General features: G+C 44.0%; 1 protein-coding gene across 3 annotated transcripts in view; it reads left to right on the plus strand.

Moving 5' to 3' along the window:
* Window positions 1-692: 692 nt before the first annotated feature.
* The window catches only part of arhgap46a (Rho GTPase activating protein 46a), a 33,407-nt gene continuing 21,634 nt past the window's right edge, over window positions 693-12,465 (plus strand). For 2 of the 3 annotated variants that reach the window (XM_062416295.1, XM_062416296.1), the window contains exon 1: window positions 7,241-7,326. In XM_062416295.1, coding sequence (XP_062272279.1) covers window positions 7,256-7,326 — 71 coding nt within the window. In that variant the 5' untranslated portion in view covers window positions 7,241-7,255. Of the gene's footprint in view, window positions 829-7,240; window positions 7,327-12,465 lie in introns of those variants that run through there. The other variant, XM_062416297.1, reaches the window with a different exon arrangement.

Below are 12,465 nucleotides of genomic sequence, written 5' to 3' on the forward strand. Positions count from 1 at the left end.
AACTTTGTATTGATTTGCAATGACTCTTCACTCTAAGGGGACAAGTGGACCCAAACCACATCAGCAAAATGCCCACTGGATCCCCTCACTGTTGGGGTCAAGCATTCACACGTGTACAGGTTTTTCTTTTCATTTGTCACCCGTCTGTAGAGGATTGTAAAACAGACAGCTGAGACCTCCAGGTTTCTGACTAGCCGAGTAAAGTCCGAAGTCTCTGGAAAATCTGCATATTTCATTTCCCTGATATGAAATTCAAATATGAGCGCACTAATCCAGACTGGTACGTCGCCTAGCAACCACATTGTTCAATTGCAGTATGTGGCTTTTATCACATACATTTTATATTATCTTAAAGTGCTTTCAAACAATAGCGTGTTGCTGTGAATATGACCAAACTAAGCACTTATTTTCATTCACATAAAGACTTTTTTTTAGTATAGAAATTTTGTTATTTTGCTTCAGCTTGAATAAAAGTTGTTGGACAGTTGACAGTTGAGGACCGTGAAGAAAGCCTGATGTGACAGTTCTGGTCACCCTGCTTTGTTTAGCCAGCTAAATGTTTTGATCAGGATTTGGCTTTTGCTCTTTTCCAGCCAGCTTGTCGGGGGATTGAGGGTGGGGGGGGTGGGTGACCCCCATCCCAACCTATGACTCACGGGCAGAGGCGGAGACTCCATATCGGATTCACCACCGGAGGACCGTCCCGTAGCTCACTCACTGCTTGGACAGCCCCGTGTGAAAACTAAACCTTCACCTCGATACGAGCGAAACCTTGTTTTCTCTGTGTTTACGCCCTGTTTACAATGTGAGGAGAATGGCCGGGACAAGGTAAGATAACCCTTAGTTACACTTCAAAGCGGTACAAACTTTACTTGAGACAAGTTTAGTAGCCGAAGCTAACCTTATCATCCCGCCGCCGACAGCTCGCCGAGGGCGGCCAGCAGACACTGAACCACGCCGCTCAATGGATAGGTGTACTGGTGAAGTACTTTACAGTGTTTGTAGGTTCGTTTATCGACTTAAATGTTAGCAGGAGTATGTGAAAATTAAGTGTATCGTTAAGAAAGTTAAATGTGAAGAGTGTGGGTCCAAAGGTCTCTTAAACTGAAACTTAAGTTTCAGTATTTTGCTCGTGCTGTTGTTGCTCTTTTTATTTAACGCTACGGCACATTTAAGCAGTTATAAACAATATGAAGTATTAAGTAGCTTGGTTCTGAACCATATTAACTATTTAGTAGCTTAATAACACGAACATGGGGCAACTGTGACAGAAGCTCGTGTCGTACAAAGTCAAACTTCGCCTCCATTCAGTATGTGTAGAGTTAAATTAGCTAGTAGCTCTGTGTGTGTGTGTGTGTGTGTGTGTGTGTGTGTGTGTGTGTGTGTGTGTGTGTGTGTGTATTTGGGGGTGGGGGGTATCAATCACCACTTTTGATTTTATTTTCTTCCTTAAACTCTTCCACAAATTGGCTGAGCCGACTAACTCTTTGCTGTGGTTAAGAGACCAATAACCTAAACGGAAGGCAAATGTCCCACAGCCCATTTGTTTCTCCCATTTTTACTGGTGGATGGTAACTAGGGCTCTTTGCTTTAGTTGTTGGTTTGATCTCCACATGTTGGATTTCTTCAACATCTGCTCTGCCTGCAGATGTGCATAACAACTTTGTTTAGCTGTCATCGGTTTTCTTGGAGACAGATGGTTTGCTTTAATCCCCACAGTCTATTTAAAGCTATTACTTTGGTTCCCATCAAAAATGTCCCTTCAACTGTTTTGGCACATATTGAAATAAACGGGTGCTGTTTAGTGCTATAACTTTAAACTTAACTTTAAAAACTAAAGTTGAAAAGTCTCTATGTCTGTTGAACTTTGAAGTACATTGTTTGAGAAGTCAAAATACAGCCTGTGGCACTTAGTTTGGCAGCCATGCCAACCTGTCGTCCAGGGTGCAGCAGTTGCACCGTCTCCCTGCCCAGCTTGTACTGATCTGATAATGACTGGTGGTAGCATCTGTGCGGTGTTGGTTTCTGCAGACGTGTTAACTTCTCTATCTGTCGAAGGCTGCATCTTCATCTGTCCAGCTCTACTTCACATAGAGAGAAGATAGAACGGTTGGATCAGACAATGGTCTGTTTGGTCTTGCGGCCACCTAAAACATGTCTTCCATTCATTTAGGCTTTTCAATTAGAGAAGCAGAAACTACAATAGAGTGTTGTCTCTCTGTTTACCCTTCTAGTTCACAACAATATCCAGACAAAAGAGAACAAACCATGCGTTTCCCTAATGAGATGAATCAAAACTGGGTCTTTTGACAAAGACAAGACAGGATGTCCATCCTACAGAGGATCTGACAATAGACCTGTTTATCTGTTGAGAGGAAGTGATTTTGAAGCTTCTACTCCAGTGACAACAACATGTCAATAATATAATGACTCTGGAAGATCTTTTTCTTTTTGGTTGTTTTTATAGACATGCACCTTCAAATTATGTTTTCCAGCTTTCAGCCAGTTATTTCCTGTTTTCTGTTCTATAATCCTGGTCACCTCCCCATGGATCAGCCCTCTTAACACTTTGCACACCCTTTTCATCTGACTTTGATTCTCCATGGTTTACCACAGTGACAACGTAATGAGGTTAAGGTGATTTACCCAAACACATTTATCTGTACCTGAAACAACCACTGAAATTTTGAACCTTTTCTCTGCAGGGATTATTTGTGGGTTTAACCTCCTGGGCTACACTTGGTTAAACCTGATGCTAAGAGTGCTGATCATCACTCAGGAGCATTACAGGGGATAATAACCTGCGGGTTTAGTTATACTATTCAGATAGGCTGTAAGGCTGAATGAGTCATCTGCTTCACAACAGTTGAAGTCTACAACGTCTTAGTTAGCTGTCACAGTGCAAAACTTAGATGAGCTTTTCATAAAAAATACAAAAGTGTGTAAAACACAAATATTACACACAAAAATGTAATGCCGAAACACATAAAAAAACAAATAAAACCTGGAAAGTCAACCTTGAAATGAAACGTTTTTGCCAGTGAAATGCATCGTCACATTTGTCTCCCTCAACCAAAACCTTAGTCTGTTGTTTTTAAGAAAATATTCATCTGTCCCTACAACGCAGATCCCCCAGCGACGTCCTCTTAAATCATAATCCGCCCCACTCCTCCCTTCGGACCCACACAGACCCAGTGTTAACATCTTCACCAGGCTGCTCTGCATTTCTAATCCTGCCGGGGCCTGCCGTCTGCACCTTCACTTCCTCTAGAGGACAATCCGGACGTTTCTTTCCCCTTGTGGTCGCATGACCAGTCGCTGACCCCCCCCCACCCCCTCACTCACCCTGTAACTCTTCTCTGGGATTAGACTCTGGCCTCATTTGTCATGTCAGCAGGGGAGGATTCGGGGAGGAGGGGGGTTGGGATGGTGTGGTCCAACTCAAAATGAAGTTACAAAACACTACTGGTGGTGGGCAAGCAGGTCAGTCAGAAACTAATGGACAATGTTGTTTCCATTAGGCAGCACGCAGATGGCAATGCTTGGGTTTATTTTTAAAAGAGAAAATATGTCTTGTTACATATGACCCAGGACGATTTGACAAGATAAAGTTTGTATGAAGAACACTCAGGGTTATTAAGTACAATTTCATCCTAATAGGTTTGTCCATTTCTCTTGTTTGGACAAGTGACCCCATTGTTCCCCCTCTGACAGCTGGTGTACTGGACAGAAAGGCCCGGGCTGATCCCATCCTCAGCTTCTCCTGCACATGTTCACTCTTGTCCATAGTCTTGACTGATCTGAAAAGTCCCCATGTGCTCTTTGAGTAAGGAAAGGGGTGGGTTTTAGGGAAGGACAGAGACTTCTGTTTGGTCAGGCTCACCCCTATAAAAGGTAATCTATTGACCGTGTTGCTGACTAGTGTCTCAGACAGGCAGCGACTGTTCAGCAGAGCAGTGAAGGGGGCAGGAAGTTCCCAGTGTTTGTGCAGAAAGCTTCTAGCCTTCGTGGGAGAAGGCAGGATGGCGGAGGCAAGACAATACTCTCCATACAGCAACCACAGAGCGCCGCTTCACTGTGGTTAGTTTGTAGGCAGATAATCTGAAGTAACATTCAAGATTGCCAACGCAAGAAATGCTCTCCTGGAACCGGTGGCGAGGTAGGCACCGTTATCTCACGCATCTCATGAAAAATCAGTTTGTTGCAGTAGGGGTGAACATTTTGGCAGCTACGTGGAATTAATTCATTTAGGCCATGTGAAATCGCGAGCTGGAAGGCAGCATGGGAAAGACTAGGCCCTCGCTGAAGTTGGCTGAACGACCTTGCGAGATCCGGTCTAATCCAGTGCCAATGGTGAGGGGGAAACTGTCTCTAGTTCTGGATTAGGGCAGCTGTTGAAGCAGGTCACCCAGGACCTTGTATGCATGTCTCAAGCTCCTCCCCATCATTGATCTGATTGGCTGGGCTCCCCCCTGTGTGGACGCAATACAGAGAGTTCTCGTTGAATGAAGTCTGGCTGTTGATCTGACAATAGTCAGCATTGTTCTGGGCCATCGCAGGCTTTAGAATAGGGTACATTTCACAGGCTTTGTAATGCATATGAGTGCGAGTCATCACAGGGCATTCTTGTCAACTAGGTAACCATGTTTGTTTTTTTTCATGTGCTTGCCTTTCACATAATCCCTCATATTCCTATGTGTTGGAAACTCCTACAGGTTGGCATTGTGCAGAAAGCGGCAAAGATGTGAAAAGTCTACAGGTGAAAAAAAAAAAGTACCAGGAAATAGTTTTCAAAAGAAGTACTACACATGGATAAAACCGGACCGGCTGGTTTTCACAGTTTTAGGTGTGCGTGCACTTTCTTAAAGTGACTTAAATCTGCCAATCACGTTGTTCACAGGAAGCAAACAGCGACATGAAAGAGTTCAGCAGAGTATTTACTCATCTTCACTGACACGATGACATTTTCTTTAAAGTAGATCGCTTGCACGTGAATGACACAATAATTGGCAGAAAAGCAGTGTTGGATTTAAAGGTGCAACTATTCTCTCTTTTTCATGTGCATCATGGGACTGTTAAGTGTCCTTTGTGTCAAATGAGCAGCGTCATAACAGGACCATCACATCCAGTCTCACTCAACAGCTTGTTAGCGTCTTATCCGTGCAGGCTTTTTCGGAGGTGAATCAGGTGACAGGGTGAGCTCAGGAGTGCCCACCCCCCCCCGCTCATTCGTATCCTCCCCCTCCTAGCCTTGTTCTCTCTGCCAGGCACGCCGTTTGGTCTTAAACTGCTTTACCTCTCTTCCCCTCCTTGGCAACCTGCCACCCCCGAGCCTAGGTCGACTCGCATGAGGCTGCTGCCTCTATCGTGCCTGACAACATTTTGCTGTGAAAGACGACCCCCTGAACCCGTTCGCCAATGTCAGCACACAACGAGTGAGGAATGGACACTGACAACTGCGGCTGAGGGATGGGAGGAAACGGGGGGCAGGGGGGAGGGGGAGGAGGGGAGAAGCAGTATGAACCTGTTTGAGGCCTTGTCGACATTCATTGGGAGACTGCTCTTGTATGAAATAGTGTTTTTTTGGGGGCAAAAAACCTTTGATCAAAACACTATTTCATTACTTTGCAGCTATCCAAAGAAATGTCAGTGACAACCGCTGTGTGACCGACCATAATGAAACACAGAAATCTATTGCAAAGCGTGAGTATCTTGACCATTTAAGTAAACAATTGGGAATCATGTGTCAGTATTTTAAAAAGGTCAATTTTACCTGCCCACAGCACAACCAGAATCAGTTTTTAAATGCATTTACTTTGGAAATTGGAAAATCCAGCCTTTTGTTGATGGGTGAAAAAACATATACAAATATATCTATCTGCTTTTTTAAAAATATGGCAAAGGAAAAGTGGAAAAGTGAGTCGGCTTTTGAAAGTCACACCAGCTGGACAGATGTGTGTACGGTTGTTCCAGGTTCAGGTTCATGTCCTTAAATCCTTCACTCTTTTCATCATCTAAACCCTTCAGGATATACAGATAACCTTTGGCTGTAAGACAAAGTGACCCCATCACCACACACACGCACAAATGACATAATAAACAGTTATCTACCGATGAAGACATTTACCAGAGCTCTTGACATTATTATAGAGTCATTATAATGATAATAGTGAACCTGTAGAAAATCCTAACAAAGAGCGCAAAAGTAAACAAGACAGGCAGTGTGCCGCCCTGTGGGTCTGCTTAACAAAGCACATCACTGTTAAAGTCAGAAAACAAGATAAGTATACAGCATGCTAACCCCTGCCATTAACTTTATGAGGGTTGCTGTGGGCACGAATGCCAAGCTACCTCTCAGAAGTCCATTACTCTATAACAGACTCAGCAGTCCTCATGCCGGTTTGTTTGTTGGTAAATGAAATGCAGCACATACGCACACACAGACCAATTGTGCGGCAGGTTTTACTGACCTCTGACCCTGGTGACAAGGCAGGAACGGGAGGTGTTAAACAAAAGGGCCAAAGAATGTGTGTGTGCATGACAGGTGCGGGGCTTTTTTCTGTCATCTGAAACGTACACTCTCCCCTCTCGCTGGCTCTGATTGTTCTGGACGCCTGGGTGGGGTGCGGGCTCACACATCCTGCACAAAGACTGTCTACACACACACACACCTCGCCCCAGCTCTGTTTCCCAACAGACAAGATTAGTCTCTCTCTTGAATGTGATTTATGTCAACACTATCAACAAACACTACCGCCAGTGGAAACACAGACAAATGAAGGTGACCACACTCTGGAGAGAATCACACTTTGATTAAACCAGCAACAAATATCAAACAAAAACTGTGCTCAAGCAGAAAGCGGTTATCAGCAGAGTTTAAAAGAACCTAAATGTCATTCATAAGAGGCCCTCATTTAGTTTTGAGTGCAGTCATGTCCTTGCAGTGCCGCCGATGGGCTTACACTCACTAGAGCGGTGTCCCTCTTCACTCCAGTAAACGGGACCGTGGCCACAGCGCTCCACATGCCAGGTTTACTGTTACACTCTTCGTTAGTCACAGTCACTGGAACTTCTGCCAAGCACTCGGTAGTCGGTCTGTGTCCCTGCTCTTGTTTTACAATATTTAGATAAGTAGGTTGCCTAGCAGCCGTCCTGAATAGACTTTGTACATGGTTTATACATAATCAAACACAAGTCGGCTTTTGGCAGATCACTCCTTGTATTATATTGAGGTGCAGGTCTCTGCTTGCTCCGTATGAGCAAATTACAAGCAGTTTCTCAGCGTTGCAACATTTTTAATAGTTTTGTACCTGCGTGGATGGATAGGTGAGTTTAAATACTCTCTCTTCTCCAAGTGACGATCTATTTTAACCCCAGTATCTAAGGAGGAGGGAGGGTTTATGTCTCTAAATAGGAAATAGCAGGGTTGTAAATATAGCAGCCAGGGTGGACCTTGGCACTTGTTGATTTGCTTGGTGAACGGAGTGCTAAGGTTTCCCCCGATGAATGGCGGGGCCTGTGTGAGAACTCAGCCCGCCCCGGTCCACAAGCGCCAGTAACAAGTAGCAGCTCAGAGTAGTCAGTTGTTTGAAAAGTTTAGAGGTTACCTTACAAGAGGCCTAAATGGTAAATGGGAGCTTAACTGGCTGTCTGGTTTTATCTGTTGTTTCACCTTAACAAGTTTATGGACAAATGAATGCGTTAATACCCCCCATTTGGCTCAGTTTCTGAAGGCGCCCTATCTGTCCATCAGGAATACCACTATAGCAACAGAGTGTAAAAGCTGCATTTCAACCATTACTAGATGATCTGATGAAACACTGCTGCTATCGTGGAGCTAAAAATCTACACAAAGCTACGCAGGGAAAACAATTTCTTTTTTTTCTCTCTCTCTCTCTGTATAGTTTATCTTTTTGACAAAATCAACAACCACATTGGTATTTTAGTTTGTTTGAATTCCAAAGCTGGACAATAACACAAAGCTGTGCGTTGCCCTATTTCTAGTGCATGTATTGTCCAGTCCTCTATGTTTACCGCTGCTGGGAAAAGTGCCATTTACACTTTGGCGTTGGCTTCGAACAATGGGGCAGATTCCATGAGCTATATTCTGTTGTTTCACTCACTCTGGGAAACCGCTCTTGGTTCTGGTTATTTTTGGAGCTGACTGTAAATTGTGGATGATAGATGATGTATTTCTCCCTCAGAAGGAGACTTTGGCACATCGGGGCTGGGAGTAACGGGATGGTTGAGAAGGTGTGCTCGTGTGCACGTCTCTGTATGTGTTGTGCGTGCGCGTGTAAGTGTCAGTTTTGGCCTCTTGGGCTCAGCGGCGTGCACTGTTTGCAGATATTTTTTTACAATTTGACAAGCTTTATTTTTAGTCGCCATGGAATAACCATATGCTGCGTCTCCTTGACCCAAATGGGAGACAAAGACCCTGTGTGCCATGGGAGAGCAAAGAGTGTGTTATACACAAGAGTCAAAAGGACGCCAGATTTCATCCGCAAATTTCCGAATCGTTCAAAGCTGCTGACAGTTTTTTGACACAGAACTGTCATCAGGCGAATGATAAATCCCTGCTGCGTTAACAAGAGTTCAGTTATGTTGAAATGAGTGAATGAAAAATTGAAGCCTAATTTTAGGTAGTGATTCAGATGGACAAATAGTTCCCAAGAAAAAATACAGCTTTTGGAGTCAGCTAAAAGGGGGACTTTGCTGAATTTCAAACAACAATGTCTGTCGTACATGCAAATGAGCAGTTTAACTTACCTCCATGTTGCCTCCACCCAGGTCTCCCTGCTCATTTCACACACGGAACTTATCATCCGGAGGACTTTGGTGATCTGTCTTAGACTACAAGCTACATTTCCACATTTTCTGTAGTGGTGCCTTCAAGGACTTGAAAGTGCGGGTCTCCCAAATCACTCCCACCTACCATGTTACACTAGCAATAGGGAAAAGCAGACACTACAATATCATACTATGAAATACTTTAAAATATCAGTATTTTTGGAAGAAAACTAGTTTCATGACACAAGGCTGAATTATCACACTGAAGTCAGAAACAACAAACCATGTTTGCTTCCACATCGTTTCAGTATATCAAGACACAATGAGGTAACATGTTTTGTAAATGAAAAAAAGACATAATGCTGCACTAAATTAGTTTTTAGTGCTTATTTGATTGTGAATGCACTGTCAGTAGAGTCATTCTAATTGGTTTAGACGTTTGCAATGCATTCTGGTTGTTGTAGGATTCCCCTTTTAGAGCAGTAAAGGGGATCTACAGCCTCTTTCTCACTTCTCTATTGTCATAAGGCACAAATTTCCAAGGTAATTTCACACTTCTATTACAGAGGTGACCTTGTTTTAAGAAATGATCATATTCACAGCAATGAATTTCTCCTTTAATATTCACGAAAATGTTCCATGTTTTATGCCAACTAGTCCACATATCGTCAATTTTCAACTCTCTGTGTTCAAATGTTTATTGAAGGCAGTAAAGTGCTAGTTTCAGACCACACAAACCCCTAACATGGACCTCTGGCAAACAAGCCTGCTTCAATTAGATTGAGTTTTCCCAGAGGTAAATCAGGTGCTGTGTCCTTCGGTCATAGAACTGTGTGTGCGTGCGAGTGTGCAATAAGTTAATTTTAGATCAATATAAAACATTTCTGTTGGAGTTAAACTTCGCTGAGCTGGTGCAGACCACATTCCAAACCATTTATGAACATTTGCAAGGATGAGGCCGGCTGCCTCGGTTGTTTGGAGTGCTGCTCTATACTTTAATGACTCCCGTTCTTGTCAGTGAGAGAAAAGCTGAGCGGGCTCGTTTGCATGGTATTACAGACTGTAACGTCTCACCAGGAATTAATAACAACCTGAATGCTGCTCGGTTCAGTTTCCACCTCGGGCAATGGCAACATTTTTATCTAATTTTGAGAATCGAGGACATTTCATTATAGCACAAATTAATCTTTTTTTATTTTCAGTGTAGAAAAAGTGTGTTTACTGGCAAAATCCTGAAGAAGACATGTCCCATTGTATGAGACCATAATGGACATCTCTTATGTTGCTTGAGTATTCCCAAAAGTGATATTTCAGGATCTTCAGAACCTGAACACCGGTCCATCTTCCTGCTTATCTGCTTGTGTCAACATTGCCCAGCAGGCTCGCTCTCAGCCCTAAACTGCTGTTTATTTGCCCAGAGGGAAGAGTCCTTATGCAACCACTACACCCCATACTGCTAAACTCGTCAGCCATGTCCTACACAGTTGACCCTCAAACACTGGTTTCCTGTTAGGGTGTTCAGGACACAATCCAACATGTCTGTGCTGGTTTCCCCCAGTGTCATCACTGCTGAGGAATTTTGGGATATTAAAAAAAATACCCTGTTTGTTTATCATTGTAATCCATAAGGGATTAATTTGAATTCAGATACAAACACTGCATTTATAAAGATTGATGACAAACAGGGCTGAATAACAAGGAATGCAGCGTGGAGGGATCAGTTTCTTTGCTGTGGGAACGCCTCTTTCGGAGGCCGGGAGCAGTAAAAGGATGAAGGCTGTGGTATGTGTGGGGTGGTATTGACTGTTTGGCCTCTGCTTTGAATGCCCCCCATTATTCGTAAGATTTCCCACCCATGAAGTGCTGCGAGCCTAATCAGTCTGAAAGTCTTCTTCTTATAGTTGGGCCTCATTGTGGATCCCTCTCTCACTACTTTGCTAGATTGAATTTTTGACACTTAAATACATTTTCTTCCCTCTCTCTCATCTTATTGTAATTCCAGGTGGGTTAAAAAGACAGTATAAAAAAACAGCCTACACATTGAGTCCACTAAGGTCAGGGCTGCTTGCCTAGCGTGAGAGATTGGACCAGATGGCCTCCCAGCATAGAGCACTGGGACACATGGATAGACAGTATGTGGAAGGCTCCTATATCCTCTCCATGCTCTTTCTATGTTTACCTAGCTGTGAAATCAGCCTATGGAGTCAGGCGCTGGTTCAGAGCACATAACACAGATACAGGTTAATACTTTATAATTGATGAACAGTTACATCAAAGTTACTCGAGCTCTGCTGTTAAAACGGAGAACAGCTGTCGTTCCCAGTGAGTCTTAGCCAACAGGGTGACATTGTAACCCTGGCAGACCCGACTGGCACCAAAACTCCTCTCTGTCTATTTCTGAGGCCGGGGGGGAGTTGCACACACACAGGGTTGGTCTGGCAGGCATGTGAGGAACGAAAGTGGGTATATGGTGGACTTTGTATGACACATTATCCAGGCTAAGTTTCATGCCTTCTCTGATCATCACAGGTAGCCCGGACTGCGAGCTTGTACCGCAAACAACCGTGATGGGGAGAAGAAAAGCGTTTCTGTCCTTTGAGGGCTGGGAAAAGGTCCAAACCTGTGGCAGATTCTTGTGACACTAATTCCTCCTCCACGGGTGTTTTTTTTCTTTCAAAGATACTAAGCTAGAGTTGGATGGGGTACTAAAGAAGAGAAGGGACCTAGCCTTGCCAGGACCCTCAAGTGGTCATTACAAGAGAAGAGCGAGAGAAGAGAAGAGAATAGAAGAGAAGGGGGCGTTGTGATTTATTGGATATTTTCGAGTCTCTCCTCTGGCCCGGATCTAGACATCCACTGGGATGCTGAGCCTGGGGATAGGACTCTCGCTGGCTGTTAGCAGTATCCCTGTTCCCACATGGATTTGCTGGCACAGTTCAGGCCTGCATTAGGGAACTAGATCAAAGGAGACATAATGGAGCCCACTGAAAGGGTAGCATGACCTGGATATACCCACAAACTGCAGTCCTTGCTTGTTTGTCAAATTTATTGACCCTTATTTGATGTAGGTAGCTACAGCACATGCCCATAACAGCGGGTGATATCAATGCCACACACTTCGTTTAACACAGATAGTGTCCTATAATTTCTCAGAAATTCAGTTCATGGTCTAATTGTGTGTAATTGGTCGTCCCTCTTATCTGTTTGCCTGTGTACTTTTCTGCAAACTGGGTTTCTCTGTATTCCTCTCTCTCTGCCTCTTTCTCTCTTTTGCGCCTCCCCTCCCCTCTGTCTCTTTTTTTTGTTGTTGTCTGTGTATATTGTGCTGAGCTGGCTGTTGCCACTCTGTGATTGTAGTGAAGCTCAGTGGTTTTTTTGTGTATTAATGTCACTCGCAGCGTATGGTTCTCTTTGGGCCCCGCTGACACCTTGCCCGGTATCTCACTGAGCGTGTCCACCTGTCTCCTTATCCGGGAGACACACATACACACCGTCACTCCTGCGCATCTGTTGCCAACCGAAGAGATGACATCACTCCAAACACACACACGCATACAGATGGATACATGTAGGGGACACAAACATTGACACGCTCTCCATATGGGCAAGTGGGCATTTTTGAGCCTCTCAGTCTGTCAAACAGTGTGGGTTGTTTACTGCTTGTCGAGTTGATGA

The sequence above is a fragment of the Scomber scombrus genome, chromosome 3 (assembly GCF_963691925.1).
Source record: "Scomber scombrus chromosome 3, fScoSco1.1, whole genome shotgun sequence".
NCBI lineage: Eukaryota > Metazoa > Chordata > Actinopteri > Scombriformes > Scombridae > Scomber > Scomber scombrus.